The sequence below is a fragment of the Ylistrum balloti genome, unplaced genomic scaffold, assembly GCF_031769215.1.
Source record: "Ylistrum balloti isolate Yb309-2 unplaced genomic scaffold, AGI_CSIRO_Ybal_v1 Utg370854, whole genome shotgun sequence".
NCBI classification, from domain to species: domain Eukaryota; kingdom Metazoa; phylum Mollusca; class Bivalvia; order Pectinida; family Pectinidae; genus Ylistrum; species Ylistrum balloti.
Window position 1 is genome coordinate 55426 of NW_026782490.1, and position 26253 is coordinate 81678.

Consider the following 26253-nt stretch of genomic DNA (forward strand, 5'->3'; position numbering starts at 1 on the left):
CTTCTCAAGTTCCACCAGTGCGATTGAGCCAAAACTTGTAGAAATGATCATGACAAGGTACTGACCAAGTTTGTTCATTTCGGGTTGGTCTGAAATCTAACATGGCTGCCATGGCCGCCATTTTGAAAATACATTGAAAACACATTTTCAACTTCTCCTCAAGTTCAACCAGTGACATTGAGCTGAAGCTTACCTGAAATGCTCGTGACATGGTCCTGACCAAAGTTTGTGAATTTCTGGTCGGTCCGAAATCCAGGATGGTCGCCATGACCGCCATCTTGAAAACACATTTTCGACTTCTTCTCAAGTTCCACCAGTGTGATTGAGCCAAAACTTGTAGAAATGATCATGACAAGGTACTGACCAAAGTTCGTTAATTTCGGGTTGGTCTGAAATCCAACATGGCTGCCATGGCCGCCATTTTGAAAATACATTGAAAACACATTTTCAACTTCTTCTCAAGTTCTACCAGTGACATTGAGCTGAAGCTTACCTGAAATGCTCGTGACATGGTCCTGACCAAAGTTTGTTAATTTCAGGTCGGTCCGAAATACATGAAATGATCATGACATGGTATTGACCAAAGTTTGTTACTTCAAACGTCCTCTGAATTACCAGAACACCCAGGGTGATGATACTTGGCCTGTAGCATGCTGGGATGAAGGTTTACAAAGTTTGTTGAAATGAATAACCTTAACCCACTTTCAAGGTGGTGGCTGAGTGCCCTTGATTCTTAAATCCAGGTGAAATAAGTTCAAAATTTGAAATCTTGTATTTTATGTCAGATGACCGTTAAGGCCCATGGGCCTCTTGCACCTAGTTACCCCACTGCCCGAAAGCATGTGGGGTATTGCGATCACGCACGACGTCCGCCCGTCTGTCTGTTCGTCCGTCCGTCCACAATTGAATACCGCTTATCTAAAAAAAACTACATCACCGGTCATCACCATTTTCACTGGGGATGTTGGAGATAACTTTCAACTCACCCAACTACACATTTCCAACTTTATAATAAGGCTGTGGGGTATTGCCCGCGTTTGCGGAGCTATTTTTAAGTTTGTTATCACAATTTCTTCAGAAGTACTGAATGGGGATCTCTCAAATTTCATACACAGGTTTCCTTTTATCCCTAGTTATATCTGTTTGATTTTGGATCAGATCAGAAAGACAAAATGACCAATTGGAAGCCATCTTGGAATTTGTTATTGCATTTCTTGAGAAGTACTCAATCGATCTCTCTCACATTTCATATGTATGTTCCCTTTGTCCCTAGTTGTGAATATTTGATTTTTGGACTGATCAGAAAAACCAAATGGCCTCCAGGTGACCATCTTGGATTTGTTAGGTAAAGATTATCATTACTATTTCTGCAAAGGAATGTTCAAATTTCTATCATTAAGAGCAAAAACAGAGAAAAGAAGGGATAAGATCCAACCTCAAAGGAGCAAATAAAGAATAAACAATGGTGGGCGCCAAGATCCCTCTGGGATCCCCAATTCTTGAACTCAATGTTGGAAAAAAGTCATCATTCTTCAAACGAAAGTATGCCCTTCTGTGTAAACCAATTTAAGAATGGCACACACTTAGCGGGAGATTACGGATGAATAAGTAAAGACAATTATCTGCATACATTAAGTATGTCATTGATTAAGTAGAGATTAATAAGACGTTAATCAAATATGAGTTTATGTCAATAGTGTAAGCATCTTTAATGTTATTCTGAAAAGTTATTTTACCAGAGATGACTGCATGATGTACAGATGTATTCAGCCTTATGACCCTATCAAAGTATTCTGTTTTTAGCTCAACTCAGCGTCTGTCTTCTAATCAGTTTCAACTTCTCAATTGAAACAACTTCTTCTCAATTACGTAAAGGTCCAGGGTACTGATATTGGGTTTGTAACATGTTGGGATGGAGACTTCCATGTTTGTTATAATGATTGACCTTGACCCAAATTTTCAATGATTTCTCAATAGCCATGCAGATATTAGACCTGTAGCATATCCTTAGTTGTGGAGAATTCTTGTAGTGGCAGTATAAGAAGCCATAATGAAAAAAAGTTAGTAAATCATAGGTTTCCCTTTATCCCTAGTTGTGGAGACACTGTGTAGTGACTGTATGATTAGCCATACATGAAGAGAAGTAAGTAATGGGTTCTCGTTTTGTACCTAGTTGTGGAGACACCATGTAGTGACTGTATGATTAGCCATACATGAAGAGAAGTAATGGGTTCTCCTTTTGTACCTAGTTGTGGAGACATCATGTAGTGACTGTATAATTAGCCATACATGAAGAGAAGTAATGGGTTCTCCTTTTGTACCTAGTTGTGGAGACACCTTGTAGTGACTGTATGATTAGCCATACATGAAGAGAAGTAATGGGTTCTCCTTTTGTACCTAGTTGTGGAGACACCATGTAGTGACTGTATGATTAGCCATACATGAAGAGAAGTAATGGGTTCTCCTTTTGTACCTAGTTGTGGAGACACTGTGTAGTGACTGTATGATTAGCCATACATGAAGAGAAGTAAGTAATGGGTCCTCCTTTTGTACCTAGTTGTGGAGACACCATGTAGTGACTGTATGATTAGCCATACATGAAGAGAAGTAATGGGTTCTCCTTTTGTACCTAGTTGTGGAGACATCATGTAATGACTGTATGATTAGCCATACATGAAGAGAAGTAATGGGTTCTCCTTTTGTACCTAGTTGTGGAGACACCATGTAGTGACTGTATGATTAGCCATACATGAAGAGAAGTAAGTAATGGGTTCTCCTTTTGTACCTAGTTGTGGAGACACCATGTAGTGACTATGATTAGCCATACATGAAGAGAAGTAATGGGTTCTCCTTTTGTACCTAGTTGTGGAGACACCTTGTAGTGACTGTATAATTAGCCATATATGAAGAGAAGTAAGTAATGGGTTCTCCTTTTGTACCTAGTTGTGGGGACACCTTGTAGTGACTGTATGATTAGCCATACATGAAGAGAAGTAATGGGTTCTCCTTTTGTACCTAGTTGTGGAGACACCTTGTAATGACTGTATAATTAGCCATACATGAAGAGAAGTAATGGGTTCTCCTTTTGTACCTAGTCGTGGAGACACCTTGTAGTGACTGTATGATTAGCCACACATGAAGATAAGTAATGGGTTCTCCTTTTGTACCTAGTTGTGGAGACACCATGTAGTGACTGTATGATTAGCCATACATGAAGAGAATTAATGGGTTCTCCTTTTGTACCTAGTTGTGGAGACACCATGTAGTGACTGTATGATTAGCCATATATGAAGAGAAGTAAGTAATGGGTTCTCCTTTTGTACCTAGTTGTGGGGACACCTTGTAGTGACTGTATGATTAGCCATACATGAAGAGAAGTAATGGGTTCTCCTTTTGTACCTAGTTGTGGAGACACCTTGTAGTGACTGTATGATTAGCCATACATGAAGAGAAGTAATGGGTTCTCCTTTTGTACCTAGTTGTGGAGACATCATGTAGTGACTGTATGATAAGCCATACATGAAGAGAAGTAATGGGTTCTCCTTTTGTACCTAGTTGTGGAGACACCTTGTAGTGACTGTATGATTAGCCATTCATGAAGAGAAGTAATGGGTTCTCCTTTTGTACCTAGTTGTGGAGACACCATGTAGTGACTGTATGATTAGCCATACATGAAGAGAAGTAATGGGTTCTCCTTTTGTACCTAGTTGTGGAGACACCTTGTAGTGACTGTATGATTAGCCATACATGAAGAGAAGTAATGGGTTCTTTTGTACCTAGTTGTGGAGACACCTTGTAGTGACTGTATAATTAGCCATATATGAAGAGAAGTAAGTAATGGGTTCTCCTTTTGTACCTAGTTGTGGGGACACCTTGTAGTGACTGTATGATTAGCCATACATGAAGAGAAGTAATGGGTTCTCCTTTTGTACCTAGTTGTGGAGACACCTTGTAGTGACTGTATAATTAGCCATACATGAAGAGAAGTAATGGGTTCTTTTGTACCTAGTTGTGGAGACACCTTGTAGTGACTGTATGATTAGCCATATATGAAGAGAAGTAATGGGTTCTCCTTTTGTACCTAGTTGTGGAGACACCTTGTAGTGACTGTATGATTAGCCATACATGAAGAGAAGTAATGGGTTCTCCTTTTGTACCTAGTTGTGGAGACACCTTGTAGTGACTGTATAATTAGCCATATATGAAGAGAAGTAAGTAATTGGTTCTCCTTTTGTACCTAGTTGTGGAGACATCATGTAGTGACTGTATGATTAGCCATACATGAAGAGAAGTAATGGGTTCTCCTTTTGTACCTAGTTGTGGAGACACCATGTAGTGACTGTATGATTAGCCATACATGAAGAGAAGTAATGGGTCCTCCTTTTGTACCTAGTCGTGGAGACACCTTGTAGTGACTGTATGATTAGCCATACATGAAGAGAAGTAAGTAATGGGTTCTCCTTTTGTACCTAGTTGTGGGGACACCTTGTAGTGACTGTATGATTAGCCATACATGAAGAGAAGTAATGGGTTCTCCTTTTGTACCTAGTTGTGGAGACACCTTGTAGTGACTGTATAATTAGCCATACATGAAGAGAAGTAATGGGTTCTCCTTTTGTACCTAGTCGTGGAGACACCTTGTAGTGACTGTATGATTAGCCATACATGAAGAGAAGTAAGGGGTTCTCCTTTTGTACCTAGTTGTGGAGACACCATGTAGTGACTGTATGATTAGCCATACATGAAGAGAAGTAATGGGTTCTTTTGTACCTAGTTGTGGAGACACCTTGTAGTGACTGTATAATTAGCCATATATGAAGAGAAGTAAGTAATGGGTTCTCCTTTTTTACCTAGTTGTGGAGACACCTTGTAGTGACCGTATGATTAGCCATACATGAAGAGAAGTAATGGGTCCTCCTTTTGTACCTAGTTGTGGAGACACCTTGTAGTGACTGTATGATTAGCCATACATGAAGAGAAGTAATGGGTTCTCCTTTTGTACCTAGTTGTGGAGACACCTTGTAGTGACTGTATAATTAGCCATATATGAAGAGAAGTAAATAATGGGTTCTCCTTTTGTACCTAGTTGTGGGGACACCTTGTAGTGACTGTATGATTAGCCATACATGAAGAGAAGTAATGGGTTCTCCTTTTGTACCTAGTTGTGGAGACACCTTGTAGTGACTGTATGGGCAGGAGTGAGTAAATTTTAGGTTACCAATACAGTCACTTCAAGATGTTCTACTACTAGGGTCAAGGGGAACCAATTACCTACTGAATCCTGTGTTGGCTACATATAAGTCCACTACAAGGTGTCTCCATTACTAGAGACCAAGGGGGACCTATTACTTATTCACACATCTTCATGTATGGCTACTCATAAGGCCATTACAAAGTATTCCCACAACTATGTTTCCCTAATAACACACAGCCATGTACAATTATAACTTTATTTATCGTGAAATAAAACACAATTTCAGCAAATATATTTATTATGAAAATAAATATTTCTTTAACAAAATGATGAATTAAAACACTTTTAAAGCTATTCATCAAAACTTCCACTGAATAGATCACAATCATAGATGAATCAAATTCTGTCCTTTCTTTGTGTCATCAGATGCCATATGTCTCTTCAGCAATGTTCTCTTGTTCTAATATGATAGACTTCATTGATTAATCATTTGTTCATAAAATTCTGCAGGTTGGGTTGATACATTTTCCTTATCAGCTGACAAGTGCTCTTCAGCAATATTCTCATGTTTAGTATAAAAGACTATATCGATTGTCATTTTCTATCAAAATTTTGCAGGTCTAGATAAAACATGCTGCCATGCAAATTTCAAACATAGCGTGTAATTATGTAAAGGTACTCAACATTTAAACACTGCAACACAAAATTAATATTTTTTTAAATAATGCAAATGTAAACTGTAAAGTCTTTATCATTTTCAAAAAAAACAAAAACAAAAAAAATCCATGCATTTGGGAATGTAAGAAAATCCACTTATAGTCCAAGCCTAAACCTGCAGTAGCAATGCTACCCCACCGAGGGTCCACTTGCTCTGCTTCTCCTTGCTCTTCAGGTTGAATGTCCAGACAAATGTTGGACCACGACTCTTTGTCTTGTACACTGGACACTCGTAGATGTTCTTCATGTCCATACGGTCTACTGGTATGGCTTTGATGAAGATGACTGGCATTGGTGGAGCCAATTCCTTCAGTCTGGCTTCGTTGATCATGCCTGTCTGCATGTCCCAGCGAGCACCTTCCATGAAAAGGCCATGGACATATGCACCCTCTCGTGGTGGGCCAGCCATGTCCTCTCTATTCTTCTTGGTCACATCACACTGTAGTGCCATTCTATCAAGGGGCCACTCATTCTTACGTGCCATCTGCTGCATAATGGCAGTAAGGAAGGACTGTGGATTGAAGAACCCACCCAACCATACTGCAGCAGGAAGCTGGAAGTCAGATGTCCAAGTTTCTAACTCCTTGATACGAAGCAGAAGATCAGCATACCAAGCAGTAAGGCCAAACAGGGAAGGATAAGCTCTCTTTGTCCAACTTGCTGGTACAACATCCAAGAACATGGAATTTCCAAGGGTCTCCATATCGGCAGTAATTGTCAGTTCTCCCTGTAGAAGACATTCATGAGAGATTATGGCATATCCTCGTCAATATACAACTTTTACATTTTTAATATACTTTCAAATAGTTCTATTGATTGAGAAAGAGAATATTCATTTTTAAGTCATGTTTCTCATGAAATGGATCCAAAATAGGGATGTGCAGTTCATGTCAATGTTATGTTTTTTTGATAATGACGATAGTCATGGACAGTTTATTGTTCACATGTTTCTGATTAAGAAGTTAGACTGGAGGCTATCAAAGACAAAAATGCTTTGACCAATCACATGACAGAGATGCCCAATGTCGGATGTAAAGTAAACAAATTTCAAAATCTCAAAACAGATACTTTTCTCCTTTATTTAGGTTGGATGGTGCAAGGGCAGATCCAACCCTAAGGTCCTACTATTTCCCCCTTATCATTGGCCCAGAAACTTAGTAATCAAGACAATTGATGGTCATGGGTAACTTTAGTAGGATACCCTTGACTCGGGGGATTCAATCTGTTTGAACAGCTTAGACTCTGAAGTAGATCCTATAGCATTTCATTGACTGTGTCCTATTGGACAGCTAAACCAATTAAAATTGAAATGAAGATGCCTTACCTTCAGACCAAGATCCAGCTCTTTCAATGATCTTCTTATTTCATTTGTCAGTGAATTCATACGCTCACATTCCTGGAATGCCACCAAAACATATGGGGTCCTCTCATCTGGTGGTACTTTGGCTTGGATTTCGACAAGGTTGAACTCTTCAGGAAGCTTCTCCATAATCTCGTCAAGGATGGATTTAATCTGAGTACAAGACAAGTACAAATGCAAACTTTGAATATAATGATCCAGAGCAACATGTTTCACTCGTGGATAATGATATGCAAACAATTAAGCAAATATTTGAAGTTTCCAGTCAAATTTCTCACATATTCAGTGTAGTTCAAATTTTTGAAAACCATTTACAGACACTTTCTATAGCTTGACTATGGCTTAATTTTGCAGGGTCTTCCTACTGACACATGGCCTAGTTTGACAGATAAATCTTCTCCCTAATGACACTTGGTTAATTTGGCAAGGCCTCCCTCTCCTTACTGAAATCTGGCTTAGTTTGACAGGTAAATCTTCTCCCTAATGACACTTGGTTTAATTTGGCAAGGCCACCCTCTCCCTACTGACACATGGCCTATTTGACAGGTAAACCTTCTCCCTAATGACACTTGGTTTAATTTGGCAAGACCACCCTCTCCCTACTGAAAGCTGGCTCAGTTTGACAGGTAAACCTTTTCCCTAATGACACTTGGTTTAATTTGGCAAGGCCACCCTCTCCCTACTGATACATGGCCTAGTTTTGTCATGTAAACCTTCTCCCTAATGACACCTGGCCTAATTTGGCAGGGCCACCTCCACAGTCAACCTCTTCTCGTCAATATACTGCTTAACTTACCTTCTCCTCCCTACTGATACCAGCACCAGTTCCTGCTCCTGCCTCACGAGGCTGCATTTCAAACACTGTTCTGAACAAAGTCTCTGATGTTGTTGTCAAAAATTCAATCTCTGCATTGGGATGGAGGCCATAAAGGTATGGGCTTTCTGGAGGAAGACACTCATTAATGTAGGCATGGTAGCCCTTGTAATCTGAGTTTGGAGGAATAGGGAAACCTGGAGCAAGGTATAGTTCACCATCCAACTGCAATGACAAATTTATTGTAAAAATTTGTGATCTAAATTAATTTGTAGATACAAATAAATTATGATCATATAATGAAATGCCTCTCAAAAACATTTTTTCCATTTAGCCTACTTGTCTATAAGGTCAACTTATGAAATGGAATGATTGGACTGAAATGCCTCTCACTGAAACTTCATCATGAGCCACATTTATCTACCACCATAGATTTCAAGCAGCCATACTATGATTGACATTAAAGTTTGAGAAGCAACTAACCATTTCAGGATGCATGTAGACCTCCAGATATGTCCTACAAAGTCGCCTGTCCCAGTCATCTGTGATGTGTCCTCCGTACATGATCTCACCAAAGAGATAGCGTAGATCCTCCCATGGCACCTTGGCATTGGCTTCCAGGTAGTTGTACAGTACCATGGCACTAATGGTAAGATCTCCAGTGTTATAGGGATAAACTCTGTTCCAGCCCTGAGGCCCAAACTTACGCCTCTCACACACCACTGCGTGGAAGTAACACAGTGAGAAAAGGATACTTTTGAACTCTGTCTCTCTTGCACACATTTCCATGGTGTCCTATGTCAGAAAAAAGACAATTCCATTTCATTAAAAAAACTAGAACAAAATCTTATATCTCACCTTAAAAGACATAAACCAGACTTACTGTTTGTTACTGATTTGCAAGTGAAAGAAAATCTGATGAAAATAACTGTAAATTGTTTGGTTCTTGTCTTCACGTTTCCAAGCCATTCCACTATAAACAAGAGGCCCACAGGCCTTACAGTCATCTGACTACAAAAACTTTCAGCAAGGAGGCATTATTTTTCTACTTTTTCTACTGGAATGAAATCTTACTAAGAAGCTATTTTCCATGATTCAGATGGTAGTTTTGGTGAGCAGTAGGTAACTGTAACAAGTGTTACCTATTTTTTGACAATAAAAGTTTTCAGATAGCATTCAACTCTTAATCTGAGTCAGTTTCTTTTCTGTAGGCACGGTCCTTGGGTCAAAAAGGGTTAACCCTGCCTCCTGTATATAAGAAATGTCTCCACCCTCAATGATATTTCAGGAGTAACGTTTGGGTCCACCTCAATTATTTCAGAAATAATTTCATTCTAATGATGTTTACAAAAGTCCGTAGCCTGCACCTTTGTCACTTCATTATCTGTTTAATGTTGGCTTTTTTTCCCCACATGATACTCAAGTTTAAACCGGTCTGGTTGGATCATTTGTATTATAAAACATTACCAATAAACTAACCTGGTTGGATCATTTGTATTATAAAACATTACCAATAAACTAACCTGGTTGGATCATTTGTATTATAAAACATTACCAATTAACTAACCTGGTTGGATCATTTGTATTATAAAACATTACCAATTAACTGGTCTTGTTGGATCATTAGTATTATAAAACATTACCAATTAACTGGTCTGGTTGGATCATTTGTATTATAAAACATTACCAATAAACTAACCTGGTTGGATCATTTGTATTATAAAACATTACCAATTAACTAACCTGGTTGGATCATTTGTATTATAAAACATTACCAATTAACTAACCTGGTTGGATCATTTGTATTATAAAACATTACCAATTAACTAACCTGGTTGGATCATTTGTATTATAAAACATTACCAATTAACTAACCTGGTTGGATCATTTGTATTATAAAACATTACCAATTAAATGGTCTTGTTGGATCATTTGTATTATAAAACATTACCAATTAACTAACCTGGTTGGATCATTTGTATTATAAAACATTACCAATTAACTAACCTGGTTGGATCATTTTTATTATAAAACATTACCAATTAACTAACCTGGTTGGATCATTTGTATTATAAAACATTACCAATTAACTAACCTGGTTGGATCATTTGTATTATAAAACATTACCAATTAACTAACCTGGTTGGATCATTTGTATTATAAAACATTACCAATTAGATGATCTTGTTGGATCATTAGTATTATAAAACATTACCAATTAACTAACCTGGTTGGATCATTAGTATTATAAAACATTACCAATTAACTAACCTGGTTGGATCATTTGTATTATAAAACATTACCAATTAACTAACCTGGTTGGATCATTTGTATTATAAAACATTACCAATTAACTAACCTGGTTGGATCATTTGTATTATGAAACATTACCAATAAACTAACCTGGTTGGATCATTTGTATTATAAAACATTACCAATTAACTAACCTGGTTGGATCATTTGTATTATAAAACATTACCAATTAACTAACCTGGTTGGATCATTTGTATTATAAAACATTACCAATTAACTAACCTGGTTGGATCATTTGTATTATAAAACATTACCAATTAAATGGTCTTGTTGGATCATTTGTATTATAAAACATTACCAATTAGATGATCTTGTTGGATCATTAGTATTATAAAACATTACCAATTAACTAACCTGGTTGGATCATTTGTATTATAAAACATTACCAATAAACTAACCTGGTTGGATCATTTGTATTATAAAACATTACCAATTAACTAACCTGGTTGGATCATTTGTATTATAAAACATTACCAATTAACTGGTCTTGTTGGATCATTAGTATTATAAAACATTACCAATTAACTGGTCTGGTTGGATCATTTGTATTATAAAACATTACCAATTAACTAACCTGGTTGGATCATTTGTATTATAAAACATTACCAATTAACTAACCTGGTTGGATCATTTGTATTATAAAACATTACCAATTAGATGATCTTGTTGGGTCATTAGTATTATAAAACATTACCAATTAAATGGTCTTGTTGGATCATTTGTATTATAAAACATTACCAATTAAATGGTCTTGTTGGATCATTTGTATTATAAAACATTACCAATTAGATGATCTTGTTGGATCATTAGTATTATAAAACATTACCAATTAACTAACCTGGTTGGATCATTTGTATTATAAAACATTACCAATTAACTAACCTGGTTGGATCATTTGTATTATAAAACATTACCAATTAGATGATCTTGTTGGATCATTAGTATTATAAAACATTACCAATTAGATGATCTTGTTGGATCATTAGTATTATAAAACATTACCAATTAACTAACCTGGTTGGATCATTTTTATTATAAAACATTAACAATTAACTAACCTGGTTGGATCATTTGTATTATAAAACATTACCAATTAGATGATCTTGTTGGATCATTAGTATTATAAAACATTACCAATTAACTAACCTGGTTGGATCATTTGTATTATAAAACATTACCAATTAACTAACCTGGTTGGATCATTAGTATTATAAAACATTACCAATTAACTAACCTGGTTGGATCATTTGTATTATAAAACATTACCAATTAACTAACCTGGTTGGATCATTTGTATTATAAAACATTACCAATTAACTAACCTGGTTGGATCATTTGTATTATAAAACATTACCAATTAGATGATCTTGTTGGATCATTAGTATTATAAAACATTACCAATTAACTAACCTGGTTGGATCATTTGTATTATAAAACATTACCAATTAACTAACCTGGTTGGATCATTTGTATTATAAAACATTACCAATTAAATGGTCTTGTTGGATCATTTGTATTATAAAACATTACCAATTAGATGATCTTGTTGGATCATTAGTATTATAAAACATTACCAATTAAATGGTCTTGTTGGATCATTTGTATTATAAAACATTACCAATTAGATGATCTTGTTGGATCATTAGTATTATAAAACATTACCAATTAGATGATCTTGTTGGATCATTAGTATTATAAAACATTACCAATTAACTAACCTGGTTGGATCATTTGTATTATAAAACATTACCAATAAACTAACCTGGTTGGATCATTTGTATTATAAAACATTACCAATTAACTAACCTGGTTGGATCATTTGTATTATAAAACATTACCAATTAACTAACCTGGTTGGATCATTTGTATTATAAAACATTACCAATTAACTAACCTGGTTGGATCATTTGTATTATAAAACATTACCAATTAAATGGTCTTGTTGGATCATTAGTATTATAAAACATTACCAATTAACTAACCTGGTTGGATCATTTGTATTATAAAACATTACCAATTAACTGGTCTGGTTGGATCATTTTTATTATAAAACATTACCAATTAACTAACCTGGTTGGATCATTTGTATTATAAAACATTACCAATTAACTAACCTGGTTGGATCATTTGTATTATAAAACATTACCAATTAACTAACCTGGTTGGATCATTTGTATTATAAAACATTACCAATTAACTAACCTGGTTGGATTATTTTTATTATATAACATTAACAATTAACTGGTCTGGTTGGATAATTTGTATTATAAAACATTACCAATTAAATGGTCTTGTTGGATCATTAGTATTATAAAACATTACCAATTAACTAACCTGGTTGGATCATTTGTATTATAAAACATTACCAATTAACTAACCTGGTTGGATCATTTGTATTATAAAACATTAACAATTAACTGGTCTGGTTGGATAATTTGTATTATAAAACATTACCAATTAAATGGTCTTGTTGGATCATTAGTATTATAAAACATTACCAATTAACTAACCTGGTTGGATCATTAGTATTATAAAACATTACCAATTAACTGACCTGGTTGGATCATTTTTATTATAAAACATTACCAATTAACTGGTCTAGTAAGATTTACCTGGTTAAAGTTATCTAAAGCCTTGTGTAGATTGGCAAACATTCCTGTTGGAGGTTCATTTGTAATTTTTATTGCAGATTCCAGGATTCCCTGAGGAATGATATGGTATTCTGGTGAACCTGCTGGCTCAGCACTGATGTACAATCTGTAGTTTTCATGACTCTCCTGACTGTAAATTTCCATTTTCTTTTCCAACGTTGCCAGCCATTTTGCCACCAAGTGAACATTCTGTCAAGATTAGGAAAACAGAATAAGGAAGGTGATACATGAAAAATCAATAACCTTTTAAATCAATTTATTCTGATGAAGGGAAAATTCTTGTATTGAATTGTGAGATGACCTGTGACCCTAGCCTACAGTGTAAAGGTTACCTGTCAGATGTCAAGCTATCCAAGTGAGATGACCAGTAGGATACAGTGTAAAGGTTACCTGTCTGATGTCAAGCTATCCAAGTGTGATGACCAGTAGGATACAGTGTAAAGGTTACCTGTCAGATGTCAAGCTATCCAAGTGAGATGACCAGTAGGCTACAGTGTAAAGGTTACCTGTCAGATGTCAAGCTATCCAAGTGAGATGAGTAGGATACAGTGTAAAGGTTACCTGTCAGATGTCAAGCTATCCAAGTGAGATGAGTAGGCTACAGTGTAAAGGTTACCTGTCAGATGTCAAGCTACCCAAGTGAGATGACCAGTAGGATACAGTGTAAAGGTTACCTGTCAGATGTCAAGCTATCCAAGTGAGATGAGTAGGATACAGTGTAAAGGTTACCTGTCAGATGTCAAGCTATCCAAGTGAGATGAGTAGGTTACAGTGTAAAGGTTACCTGTCAGATGTCAAGCTACCCAAGTGAGATGACCAGTAGGATACAGTGTAAAGGTTACATGTCAGATGTCAAGCTATCCAAGTGAGATGAGTAGGCTACAGTGTAAAGGTTACCTGTCAGATGTCAAGCTACCCAAGTGAGATGACCAGTAGGATACAGTGTAAAGGTTACCTGTCAGATGTCAAGCTATCCAAGTGAGATGAGTAGGATACAGTGTAAAGGTTACCTGTCAGATGTCAAGCTACACAAGTGAGATGACCAGTAGGATACAGTGTAAAGGTTACCTGTCAGATGTCAAGCTATCCAAGTGAAATGACCAGTAGGATACAGTGTAAAGGTTACCTGTCAGATGTCAAGCTATCCAAGTGAAATGACCAGTAGGATACAGTGTAAAGGTTACCTGTCAGATGTCAAGCTACCCAAGTGAAATGACCAGTAGGCTACAGTGTAAGTTACCTGTAAGATGTCAAGCTACCCAAGTGAAATGACCAGTAGGCTACAGTGTAAGTTACCTGTAAGATGTCAAGCTACCCAAGTGAGATGACTAGTAGGCTACAGTGTAAGTTACCTGTCAGATGTCAAGCTACACAAGTGAAATGACCAGTAGGCTACAGTGTAAGTTACCTGTAAGACAACCCAGTGTCCTTCCTTTGCTGACAAATCCATGGCCTGTTCTGCTACCACCTCCTGTCCTTGCCCCAGGGAGATGTTATGGAAGTTATTGTTGTCTTCAGTAAATCCAATTTTCTTTCCATGAGCTTCAACATCCTTAAGAGGGTTAACTCCTGGAGACAGAATGAAAAAGATTGGGGTGGCAGGATCGGTTTCCTCGTAAGATGTAGCGAAGTCCACAGATCTGCCCTCAACATATTTAGTACCCATCTTTTCTTCCACAAAATTCCTGAAACAATTGTTAGCAACAAGTTAGACCTATCACAGGTGCACATGAACCGTCAAGAATATCATTCTTAACACAACATCAGATTTATATCAGAAATACAAAATCCAATTTTTTTTTATGATATACATACTTGACAGCATATGTCATTCTGTCTGGACGGAGGGCACGCATCATACACAGTTTCTGTAGTGATGTCTTGTTCTTCCACTCCTGCGGGAACTTCTCCTTTTCAGGACACTCACTCTCAACAAACTTTTTCCATCGTTTGGCAGACCCTTCTATGTCCCTGTCCAAGTTCCTGAACTCATCCATATTTGCCATAGCCTATAACAGACATGTTTGTTCCTAGTACTATATACTGTTTTTCAATACTCTACCCTATTCAACTACAAAAGATTTTATTAAGTAGAAATTGCATATAAGACATAGATACCAGCGATTCCATTAAAATTTGTTCCATTAATTGTCATATTTGACCTTTACATATAGTTCTCAGGTAAGGATAGACCTGGTCAGAAATATTCCCTACCCTCCAGAAAATGGAACAGGAAAAAAAAAAAAAAGGAAAAAGAACAGGAAATTTGCATCTCTTACCTTGATCCCTCCCCAGCTGTTGTTGTTCATGAAGTCAACTGGGGAAATAACGTTAGGCACAGCAGGGAAACGTAGGAGGAAATCCAGTTCTACGGGATTCAGTTCCTTATTAGTTGAAAGGATCTGTACAATTACAATGAATATAGCATTACTATTCAAACTTACAGTCAATTTTGGTTAGCTTAGCAGAAAATTAAATAGCTTGTAAAATTTGTAGCCTGTTAAAACATCACACAATAGTCATTTACACTATTAAAATACATTATCTAATAACCCTTCACACTATCAAAATGCATCAAGCAATAACCCTTCAAGAAATAATCCTTTACACTATCAAAATACATCAAGTAATAACCCTTCACACTATCAAAATACATCAAGTAATAACCCTTCACACTATCAAAATAGATCAAGTAATAACCCTTCACACTATCAAAATACATCAAGTAATAAACCTTTACACTATCAAAATAGATCAAGTAATAACCCTTCACACTATCAAAATACATCAAGTAATAACCCTTCACACTATCAAAATACATCAAGTAATAACCTTTCACACTATCAAAATACATCAAGTAATAACCCTTTACACTATCAAAATAGATCAAGTAATAACCCTTCACACTATCAAAATACATTAAGTAATAACCTTTCACACTATCAAAATACATCAAGTAATAACCCTTCACACTATCAAAATACATCAAGTAATAACCCTTCACACTATCAAAATACATCAAGTAATAACCCTTCACACTATCAAAATACATCAAGTAATAACCTTTCACACTATCAAAATACATCAAGTAATAACCCTTTACACTATCAAAATAGATCAAGTAATAACCCTTCACACTATCAAAATACATTAAGTAATAACCTTTCACACTATCAAAATACATCAAGTAATAACCCTTTACACTATCAAAATAGATCAAGTAATAACCCTTCACACTATCAAAATACATCAAGTAATAACCCTTCACACTATCAAAATACATCAAGTAATAACCTTTCACACTATCAAAATACATCAAGTAATAACCCTTTACACTATCAAAATAGATCAAGTAATAACCCTTCACACTATCAAAATACATTAAGTAATAACCTTTCACACTATCAAAATACATCAAGTAATAACCCTTCACACTATCAAAATACATCAAGTAATAACCCTTCACACTATCAAAATACATCAAGTAATAACCCTTCACACTATCAAAATACATCAAGTAATAACCCTTCACACTATCAAAATAGATCAAGTAATAACCCTTCACACTATCAAAATACATCAAGTAATAACCCTTCACACTGTCAAATTGCATCAAGTAAGAACCCTTCACACTATCAAAATACATCAAGTAAGAACCCTTCACACTATCAAAATACATCAAGTAAGAACCCTTCACACTATCAAAATGCATCAAGCAATAACCCTTCAAGAAATAACCCTTTACACTATCAAAATACATCAAGTAATAACCCTTCACACTATCAAAATACATCAAGTAATAACCCTTCACACTGTCAAAATATATGTTACAGCCCTTTACACCATCAGGATATACCATGTAATAGCCTTTACACTGTCAATAAATCCATACAATACTACTAGTAACCTTATATGTTTCTTGTGTCCCCCTTTGATTTTCTGAGATGATTAATTCATCAAACAAATCAACATCATTGGTGTGTTAGTTCCCTCTAGGCAGCTGGCCTAATATGATTGATAAGAAACTCCATAGTAGTCAGACTTTGACACAATATTGATAGCAGGTGTTGACCTATAGTGACCACTGTATAGCTAGAATAGTGAGCTCAGTGGTAAATATATTAACAACAGTAGGTACTGACCTATAGTGACCACTATGTAGCTAGAATAGTGAGCTCAGTGGTAGATACACTAACAACAGTATGTACTGACCTATAGTGACCACTATATAGCTAGAATAGTGAGCCCAGTGGTAAATAGATTAACAACAGTAGGTACTGACCTATAGTGACCACTATATAGCTAGAATAGTGAGCTCAGTTGTAAATACATATACAACAGTAGGTACTGACCTATAGTGACCACTACCTACCTGGAATGCCATTTGGGAAGTGAAGATGATTTTGTCCCTCTCAAACAGACCTCTGGCTGTATACATGAACACAGAGTAGGTTATACAGTCAATCAAGTTATTCACTCTTGCCTTCACTTCCTCTGCTACTTCAGCTTTATCTATGGCCTTCTCAAACACCACAGTGAATGCCTGTATCAATGACAAAAGGATTAGAACCTTGACTGTAAAAGTATAAACAATATTTATATTTATCAAAAGTAATTAATACAAATATATGAAATTAACTCATGTAACAAACTCCAAAGAAGGCATTGGTCTAAGTATGATAAAATAAACCATGTGTACCTTGATAGATAAATTGCATCACTATGGTATACTTAATAGTGAAAGATAATTTCTAAATTGTGTTAACATTGTATTGTTGATTGTGAGATACTGATTATGAAAACATTGTATTGTTGATTGTGAGATACTGATTATGAAAACATTGTATTGTTGATTGTGAGATACTGATTATGAAAACATTGTATTGTTGATTGTGAGATACTGATTATGAAAACATTGTATTGTTGATTGTGAAATACTGATTATGAAATATTGTATTGTTGATTGTGAGATACTGATTATGAAAACATTGTATTGTTTATTCTCGTAGATAAATTTTGTGATGGTTGTATTGTGGATCTTAATAGATAAATTAAATGTCTAACATAGTATCAAATAACTGTCAAGCAAATGATGTGTGGCATTCATGCAATGGTTTGTTTGTTGAATAAGTACTTTACCTTGAGAGAGAATTGATACATAGGGTGAATCTTGTGTAGGTCATTGAGGATGAAATAGAGCAGTGAGGCACGGGCAGCTGCTGGTCTGTAGATTTCACGGGCAATGTTGATTTCGATTTCTGTCTTCTTAGCCTCCTCAGCCTTAACTTCAATCTCTGCTGCAGTTCTCTTTGTTGTCTCCAGATTTTCTACCAGTGCATAATCTCCCAAAAAGTTACCTTCAGCAGCAGACAATCGTGCAAGGAGTGAATCTTCTAACTCCTTCAGGGTGATCTTGAACTGATTTTGTTGGCGAGTGAGGTCTGCTTTCAGTTTCTCAAGGTCAGGTCTTTCCTTGCTGACCACTGCAGCCAGCAACTGATCTTCAAGACCATCCTTAGTCACAGTAAAGTTGATGAGAGTTGCCTGAGCTTGCATCTCTGGCTGGTAATGAGGATTGGCCAGCTTAGTCTGGAGAATTAGACGAAAGTCTTTGTGATACTCCACCTCCTTGTCTCCCATCTTGATGGCTCGTCCTTTTTTGATGGTGTTGCGGCCAATAAGAGGATCAAGGACAGGATCTACATATTCTCCCAAGTTCTCAATCAACACCACATCTCCTGAGGACACTGCCCGTTCTAGGGCATCCAAATATCCCTTCTGTCCTAGCTGAACTATTTTCAGGTCAGCTCCATACTTTGTTTTGATCCACTTGATACCCTGTAGTTGGGGATCTATCATCAGGGGCCAACGTTCACAGTTCGACAATATAGTGGCATTTTCTGTAGACATCTTATCACTGGGAAGACCTTCATTGTTCCATGAGGCAATCTGAGCATCATCTGTCAAAAGTGTCAATGGATCTAATCCTTCTGAGACAGGAATAGGGACTTTCAGTGCATTCAAATATGGCAGCCAGTGGTTATCCATCATATCCACACGGTAGAGTTTGGTAAAGCAGCCTGAATACGACACAAAAGCAGTGATCAATAATACATCTCCAGCAAGGGTCTTCTCTTGCTCTCTGAAGTCTCCAATGGCATCAGCCCAACGTACATTTTCTGAAGCTAAACCACCAACAAGACGATTAGCTAATTCAATAGTCTTTGCTGTCATCTCTGCTTCTTGTTGACACTTCAACTTCTCAGATGTGGCACGTTCAAACTCTGCTGTTAGCTTGCCCAAATCAGCCTCTAGCTGTTGAATCTTGTTGGTAATGACCCTCAGCTTTTCTCTGGCAGCAGACAGTTCAGCATTTGCTTGCTGTAAGGCAAGCCTCTTTGGTTCTACAGTACAAAATACATTGTAATACATAACAATGTTTACTGCCCAGGAACACAGCCCAGCAGCAGCAGCAGATTTTGCCTTGATAAACTCAGGATCAAATTCAGGATCCTTCAGGTATGGATCCACTGCCTTTAGGCAGTTCTCATGGATGTTGTCTTTGTCATAGTTGACCAAGTTGTCAAGGAACTGATCTACCTGTAAAGAGAGACAAAATGTGATGTAAATGTATAGTACTTTCTTGGAACAGATCCACTAATTGTCACTAAGGTAACTGATTTACTAATTACTAGGGGTAACTGATCCACTAATTGTCACTAGGGGTAACTGATTCACTAATCATCACTAGGGGTAACGGATTCACTAATTATCACTAGGGGTAACAGATTCACTAATTATCACTAGGGGTAACGGATTCACTAATTATCACTAGGGGTAACTGATTCACTAATCATCACTAGGGGTAACTGATTCACTAATTGTCACTAGGGGTAACGGATTCACTAATTATCACTAGGGGTAACTGATTCACTAATTATCACTAGGGGTAACAGATTCACTAATTATCACTAGGGGTAACGGATTCACTAATTATCACTAGGGGTAACTGATTCACTAATTATCACTAGGGGTAACGGATTTACTAATTATCACTAGGGGTAACAGATTCACTAATCATCACTAGGGGTAACGGATTCACTAATTATCACTAGGGGTAACTGATTCACTAATTATCACTAGGGGTAACGGATTCACTAATTATCACTAGGGGTAACGGATTCACTAATTATCACTAGGGGTAACTGATTCACTAATTATCACTAGGGGTAACTAATTCATTTACTGTCCCTAAGGTAACTGTTCCATTTGTCGTAACTAGGGTAACTTGATTTATTTATAGCCACTAGGGTCCCTGATACACAGACTGTCATTATCTGGTACACTCACTGACACTTGGTTTGATTGAGGCTTGCTAGGCACAAATAAAAATAGGTTGCCTTACCTTTCCCATCATTTGGGTCTTAGCAGCCTTCCAGCTTCTGTCTTTAGGAATTTTGTTGCCTGGTGATAACAGAACCATGACAGCAGCAGTGACATTGATAACAGAGGGAGGGGGGCTACCAAAAGACTTCAATTCAGTCAAATTCGTCTGAAAAACAGAATATTGGCATTAAGACAAAAAAAAGGATGGTAAACAGGGGTGGGTGGGAATGGATGTAAAGTTATGTTAATTGATGAGTGCAGACAAAAATATCTCCATATCCCTATCTATATAACAAAGTTCACATGTGCTTCAATTCCATCCCAGAAATGTATTTTAGAATATTCATTTCTGAGTTATGTATAACATTACATTACTTTGATAAAAGCTGATTAACTGTGGAACTTTTGCACTTACACAATTTTTTTTCTAGATAACAGTAATGTATTTCAGTTTTACCCCTGCTAATATTCTTTAAATTGTTCTTTATAACAAAGTAAGGAAACTTTATTTTTTCTTTTGGGAGACACCTGCAAATAATGGGAAGGTTGACAGGTATGCATCAATTCTATCTAACCTAAATGAAATTTTCACAAAAAAAAAAGAGAAAAAGAAAAAAAATACTAGCATTTTGAAATATTTGCTTTGTTTTAAGTTTTTTTTATACATTTGTTTAAGTTATCTACTCTAAATACAACTTATTCAAGAAAAAAAGGATTTTTCAGATTTGTTATTTACATCCAAGGAGATGTTTCCTGTTTATCCTGATACAAACCAGGTGCACTGACACACATTTCCATATTTGAGTGAAGTCAACATGAGATAACATGAAATGATGTAAGAATATTTAATAAAGACTCATTAAGCTATTTATATGTTTTGTGCTCAACTTCAGATGTAATGTTATCTGAGGCATTAAAGCTTTTCAGAATCATCAAAACCTAGACAATAAAAGATTGTATGTAGTACATCATAATTACTTGACTATATAGATGTGTACCCTTCTCTGAAACTGTTCTCCAAGACTGTGTAAAATGTAAGATTTAATGGACCATGTTTGAAGTAAAAAATATTTCCCTAGTAATAAATTATGTAAAGCTAAGCTGTATAAGGGGATTACAAACACCCCCCTCTCTTAAGAAGCTTTAGTTTGATTTGTAAAATGATGTTTTATTGTAAGACAGCATATAATATAGACAATACATGAACAACCTGTTTCACTTGTATATAAACAGGCTGAGGGTTATAATAAGATAACCTATGGTGTTGTTTTGTGTTAGCTAAATACAGGGTATATACCTTGTTCAGAGTGTTCAATGCTTCTTTGGCAGCCTCCAGGGCAGGCAAAGCTTTTGCAAGATCACGCTCACAATCCACCTGCTTTTTACCAACTTCTTCATTGATTACAGACACTTTTTTCTCCTCTTCATCAGCGATTGCTTTTTCTTTGGATACCTTCTCTGTCTCTGCACCGACCACTGTAATCAGCTTGTTGGCATCCTCATTCTTTTGGGCCAGTTCTACCTCCTGTGATGCCAACTTTGATTTCAAATCAGCCACCTGCAGATGATAGAGAAGATTTTGAAACAGTGATTGATTGGGGTCACGTCTTTATATCATAGGAGACTATAGCATCTTTTATCTCCTTGGGGTTGTGGTAGGGGGTATTTAACAGGACAAATTAAAAAGTTACATGAGATTTGTTCTCCAAAGGGTGAATGATTATTTTTCTTTTATCCTGCTGACCTTCATGTCATTATACCAATGCTTAGCATTGTTATCACCACATAATTGTGTTAAGAAAGGGGAATCCCCCAGACTCAACCTTAAGGTGAGGAGAGTTTGTGCAGGTAAGACTTCTCAGAATGGTCACTTTTGTTGTATCTTGGAAATAATTGACCATTTGTAACTGGGATGAACAGATCATCTCACTGACAAAACTACCTTATTCTGATGAAAATGTTACCTGTGTAGCTGTACTTCTCAACTTCTCTAAACCATTCTCTAACCGAACAATCTTAGCCTGCAACTCCACGTTCTTCTTGTTCAAAAGGTTGTCATACAGCTTGATCTGCTCCAAGAAACTCTTTGGTGTTGTGTAGTTGTATCGTTTCTCATTGATCAGATATTTGTGGCTGGTTTCATTGACAGACTGATGCACAAAGGCCATGAATCTTGATATGGATTCTCTCATGTCCGACTGAAGAAAGTAATTGAAAATAGTCCTTAGTACTTTTAGCACTAGAGTTAAAATATTATGAAACATTCATTACTCTGAAGATTAAACAAAATGAAAACCATCAGTACTCTACAGTAAATGAAAATTAATTAAATGCTATGAACTTACACTAAGTAGCTCAATTTCTTCCAGGAACCTACTAGACACAGAGATAAGAGCAGTTTCGGGCCATTCGTGAAACCAGTCAATACAGGTACAGTTGGTGACAGCTGGAAATTTCCTTCCTCTGACACGGAGAGTAGAGCCAACAGGAGAAAAACACAGTACTACCTGTACACAAAGATTTATATTACAGTAAACCTGTACACAAAAATTCTTAAGATTGTCATAAAATTTTGTATATCACTTTGTGAATGTCATGTCATACATTACCAGAATACTTTAAACATTTCTTTATACAATCGGCCAGGTTATGGTCTCCATTGGAAAGTTTCAAAAATATTTGAAAAAAACTATGGCTAACTAAGCAAAAAAAATCTGAAAACACTGCACAGATTTGTTTAAGTTATCCAAGGCATATACTCAATACTTCAATAATAATGAGCATCTTGCAGTTATACACATTTTTTCTCCAAGTTTATATTATGAACAATTATGAACACAATACCTTCAACAACCTCCTGACTTTGTCAATGAAGAACTTCCAGCAGTTTTCTCTACTGTCCTCCAGTCCTACACCTTTCACTTCATTTCTGATGCCATTGATGATGTTCTCCAACTCGTCATCTGGGAATAAGTCAGCAATTTCTCCAGAAGCCAACAAATCATTAATGAGTACAAGGAATCTTTCATCTGCCACTTGAGCATCAGTCATGAGGAATACTATGCCCATATTTTTAAGTCCAGCCTTCAGATATAGAGTGGACAATTCAAGTTTTAAGTCAGCAATGCTGTATCCTTTCCTCAGTGTGATCTGGTATACATCCAGACTGCTGATAGAAGCAGCAAGTCGGGAAAGACTTTGCTTTCCACTGCCACCCACACCAATCAGGAGAGCGTTTCCTCTTGGTGATTCCAGAATACGATTGATCCTGCACACGTGCATCATAGCATCCTCAAACAGAACCAGATTCATTGCAGCATTCAATTCATTATAGTTTTCCAGAGCTTCCACTAAGATTTTGTTCAGATCTTCCCAAGATGTAACTGGGTTGTACTTTGGATCTCCAACACCTTGTGAGAAGTGACAGTACATCAACGGTTCTTTGTACAGAACTGCCTCATCAACATCCTGCAATGAAAATACTCCATTTATTGGAATAAATTTTGAAATGATATTTTTCATCATCTAATAGTAAAATAACTTGTTATTGATTAAAAATATCTTTAAAAACCATTACCTCAAAGTTCTTTTTGATAATGTCTTTGACAACTTTGTCATATCCTTCTAGGTCAGCCTGGTCAACAAGTTTATCTTTGTATACTCTTTCTGCTTCATGAAGCCACAGCCGGACCAATTCCACCGGTGTTTTTGCACATTCAGGCAAAGCAAACAGAAGACCCTGCAGAAAATTGACAATAAAAAGGAATTAACAAATCTATTTCAGTTTTTCCAATCTAATAAAAGAATGCCAGAATTTCAATATTTTTCATCAGCACATAAAATAAGAATCCCTCCACAAGAAAATGAAGTCTTGTGAAATGATTATTGCTTATAAATTGATCAAGTCAATGATATGAGTTAAGGGTACAATAAAGGGTCTGATTGCACACAGGGTCAGTAGCACAAAAAAGATGTAGACACCAAGTACAAACATCAAGTGTGAGTCAGGAGTACACACATAGAGTACAAACACCAAGTGTGAGTCAGGAGTACTAACACCAAGTGTGAGTCAGGAGTACAAACACCAAGTGTGAGTCAGGAGTACAAACACCAAGTGTGAGTCAGGAGTATAAATACCAAGTGTGAGTCAGGAGTACAAATACCAAGTGTGAGTCAGTAGTACAAACAGAGTACAAACACCAAGTGTGAGTCAGGAGTACAAATACCAAGTGTGAGTCAGGAGTACTAACACCAAGTGTGAGTCAGGAGTACAAACACCAAGTGTGAGTCAGGAGTACAAACACCAAGTGTGAGTCAGGAGTATAAATATCAGGAATATAAATACCAAGTGTGAGTCAGGAGTACAAATACCAAGTGTGAGTCAGGAGAACAAACAGAGTACAAACACCAAGTGTGAGTCAGGAGTACAAATACCAAGTGTGAGTCAGGAGTACAAATACCAAGTGTGAGTCAGGAGTACAAACAGAGTACAAACACCAAGTGTGAGTCAGGAGTACAAACATAGAGTACAAACACCAAGTGTGAGTCAGGAGTACAAATACCATGTGTGAGTCAGGAGTACAAATACCAAGTGTGAGTCAGGAGTACAAACACCAAGTGTGAGTCAGAGTACAAATACCAAGTGTGAGTCAGGAGTACAAACACCAAGTGTGAGTCAGGAGTACAAATACCAAGTGCGATTCAGGAGTACAAATACCAAGTGTGAGTCAGGAGTACACACATAGAGTAAGGAGTACAAACATAGAGTACAAACACCAAGTGTGAGTCAGGAGTATAAATACCAAGTGTGAGTCAGGAGTACAAATACCAAGTGTGAGTCAGGAGTACAGAGTACAAACACCAAGTGTGACTCAGGAGTACAAACATAGAGTACAAACACCAAGTGTGAATCAGGAGTACACACATAGAGTACAAACACCAAGATTGTGCAGGTTTGATGTAAATGATATATTTGTACAGGTTACTTATAACCCTTCAAATAGTTTCAACTTTTACCTGGAAAATATTGGACAAGTCTCTGAGATTGAAGACATAGTGGAACTTGATGGCAGTGGGCAAGAAGGTGCTGGTGACTTTGGCGTGGAGAGCTAGGGCACCAGTAATAATTGCAGGGACATACTTCTGCACTGCCTGAGCGAAGCTGTTCTGAGCCAAGTGCTGGGACAAGATGCTAGTGTAGATAGTGGTCAAGGCTTCCCCATTCGGGAAATTCATCGCAAACACACAGAAATGTCTCTGAAAACACAAAGCAATGCATAGTTATAAAACATATTCTCAAATGATCATATTTTCAGACCATAAAATGGAACATTAAACATTCCTGAATTTAAGTAATATTACAAGTAGACACATCATTCTTAGAATCAAAAGATAATGAAGAATGAGAGGAATTCCTCTTGTGAGAAATCTGCCCCAGACCATGGTTAGTAAATGCTAACTTTTTCCAAAATGCTTTTAATGAAACATGCACTAATCTGTCAGCAGGAAAAAACTTGACATTATCAAGATATTATTTTTATGGCTTTCAAACAGTAGATTATGAGATGTACCTGTAGACGAGAGTCAATGGTAAAGCTACCCGCAGTGGGATTCATACAGCCAACATATTGGGTGTTGTGGATGTCCTTCAGTGTCAGTTTAGTCCTGTCATACCAATGGCTGTGATCGATGTGTTGCCTCATCAGTGTGTGGGGCTGTACAGTGAAGTACTTGTCCACCTGTCAACAGTATGTTAATAACAAAGTTTTAGTGGAACAACCCAATCACGCCTTGTCAGGCTGAAAATAGAAATCTTGGA

At 36.7% G+C, this 26253-nt stretch overlaps 1 protein-coding gene across 1 annotated transcript in view; it reads right to left on the bottom strand.

Moving 5' to 3' along the window:
* Window positions 1–5474: 5474 nt before the first annotated feature.
* Window positions 5475–26253, bottom strand: part of LOC132559091 (dynein beta chain, ciliary-like) — a 55562-nt gene continuing 34783 nt past the window's right edge. Inside the window, exons 34-51 of the mRNA XM_060223702.1 lie at window positions 26006–26173; window positions 25452–25691; window positions 24013–24174; window positions 23280–23903; window positions 22781–22942; window positions 22400–22633; window positions 21733–21993; window positions 20455–20601; window positions 18189–19649; window positions 17422–17592; window positions 15329–15451; window positions 14865–15058; window positions 14458–14734; window positions 13011–13238; window positions 8569–8880; window positions 8068–8310; window positions 7236–7424; window positions 5475–6638 (exon numbers count right to left, since the gene is read on the bottom strand). Of these exons, the coding sequence (XP_060079685.1) occupies window positions 6021–6638; window positions 7236–7424; window positions 8068–8310; window positions 8569–8880; window positions 13011–13238; window positions 14458–14734; window positions 14865–15058; window positions 15329–15451; window positions 17422–17592; window positions 18189–19649; window positions 20455–20601; window positions 21733–21993; window positions 22400–22633; window positions 22781–22942; window positions 23280–23903; window positions 24013–24174; window positions 25452–25691; window positions 26006–26173 (5814 nt within the window). The 3' untranslated portion in view covers window positions 5475–6020. The remainder of the gene's footprint in view (window positions 6639–7235; window positions 7425–8067; window positions 8311–8568; window positions 8881–13010; window positions 13239–14457; window positions 14735–14864; window positions 15059–15328; window positions 15452–17421; window positions 17593–18188; window positions 19650–20454; window positions 20602–21732; window positions 21994–22399; window positions 22634–22780; window positions 22943–23279; window positions 23904–24012; window positions 24175–25451; window positions 25692–26005; window positions 26174–26253) is intronic.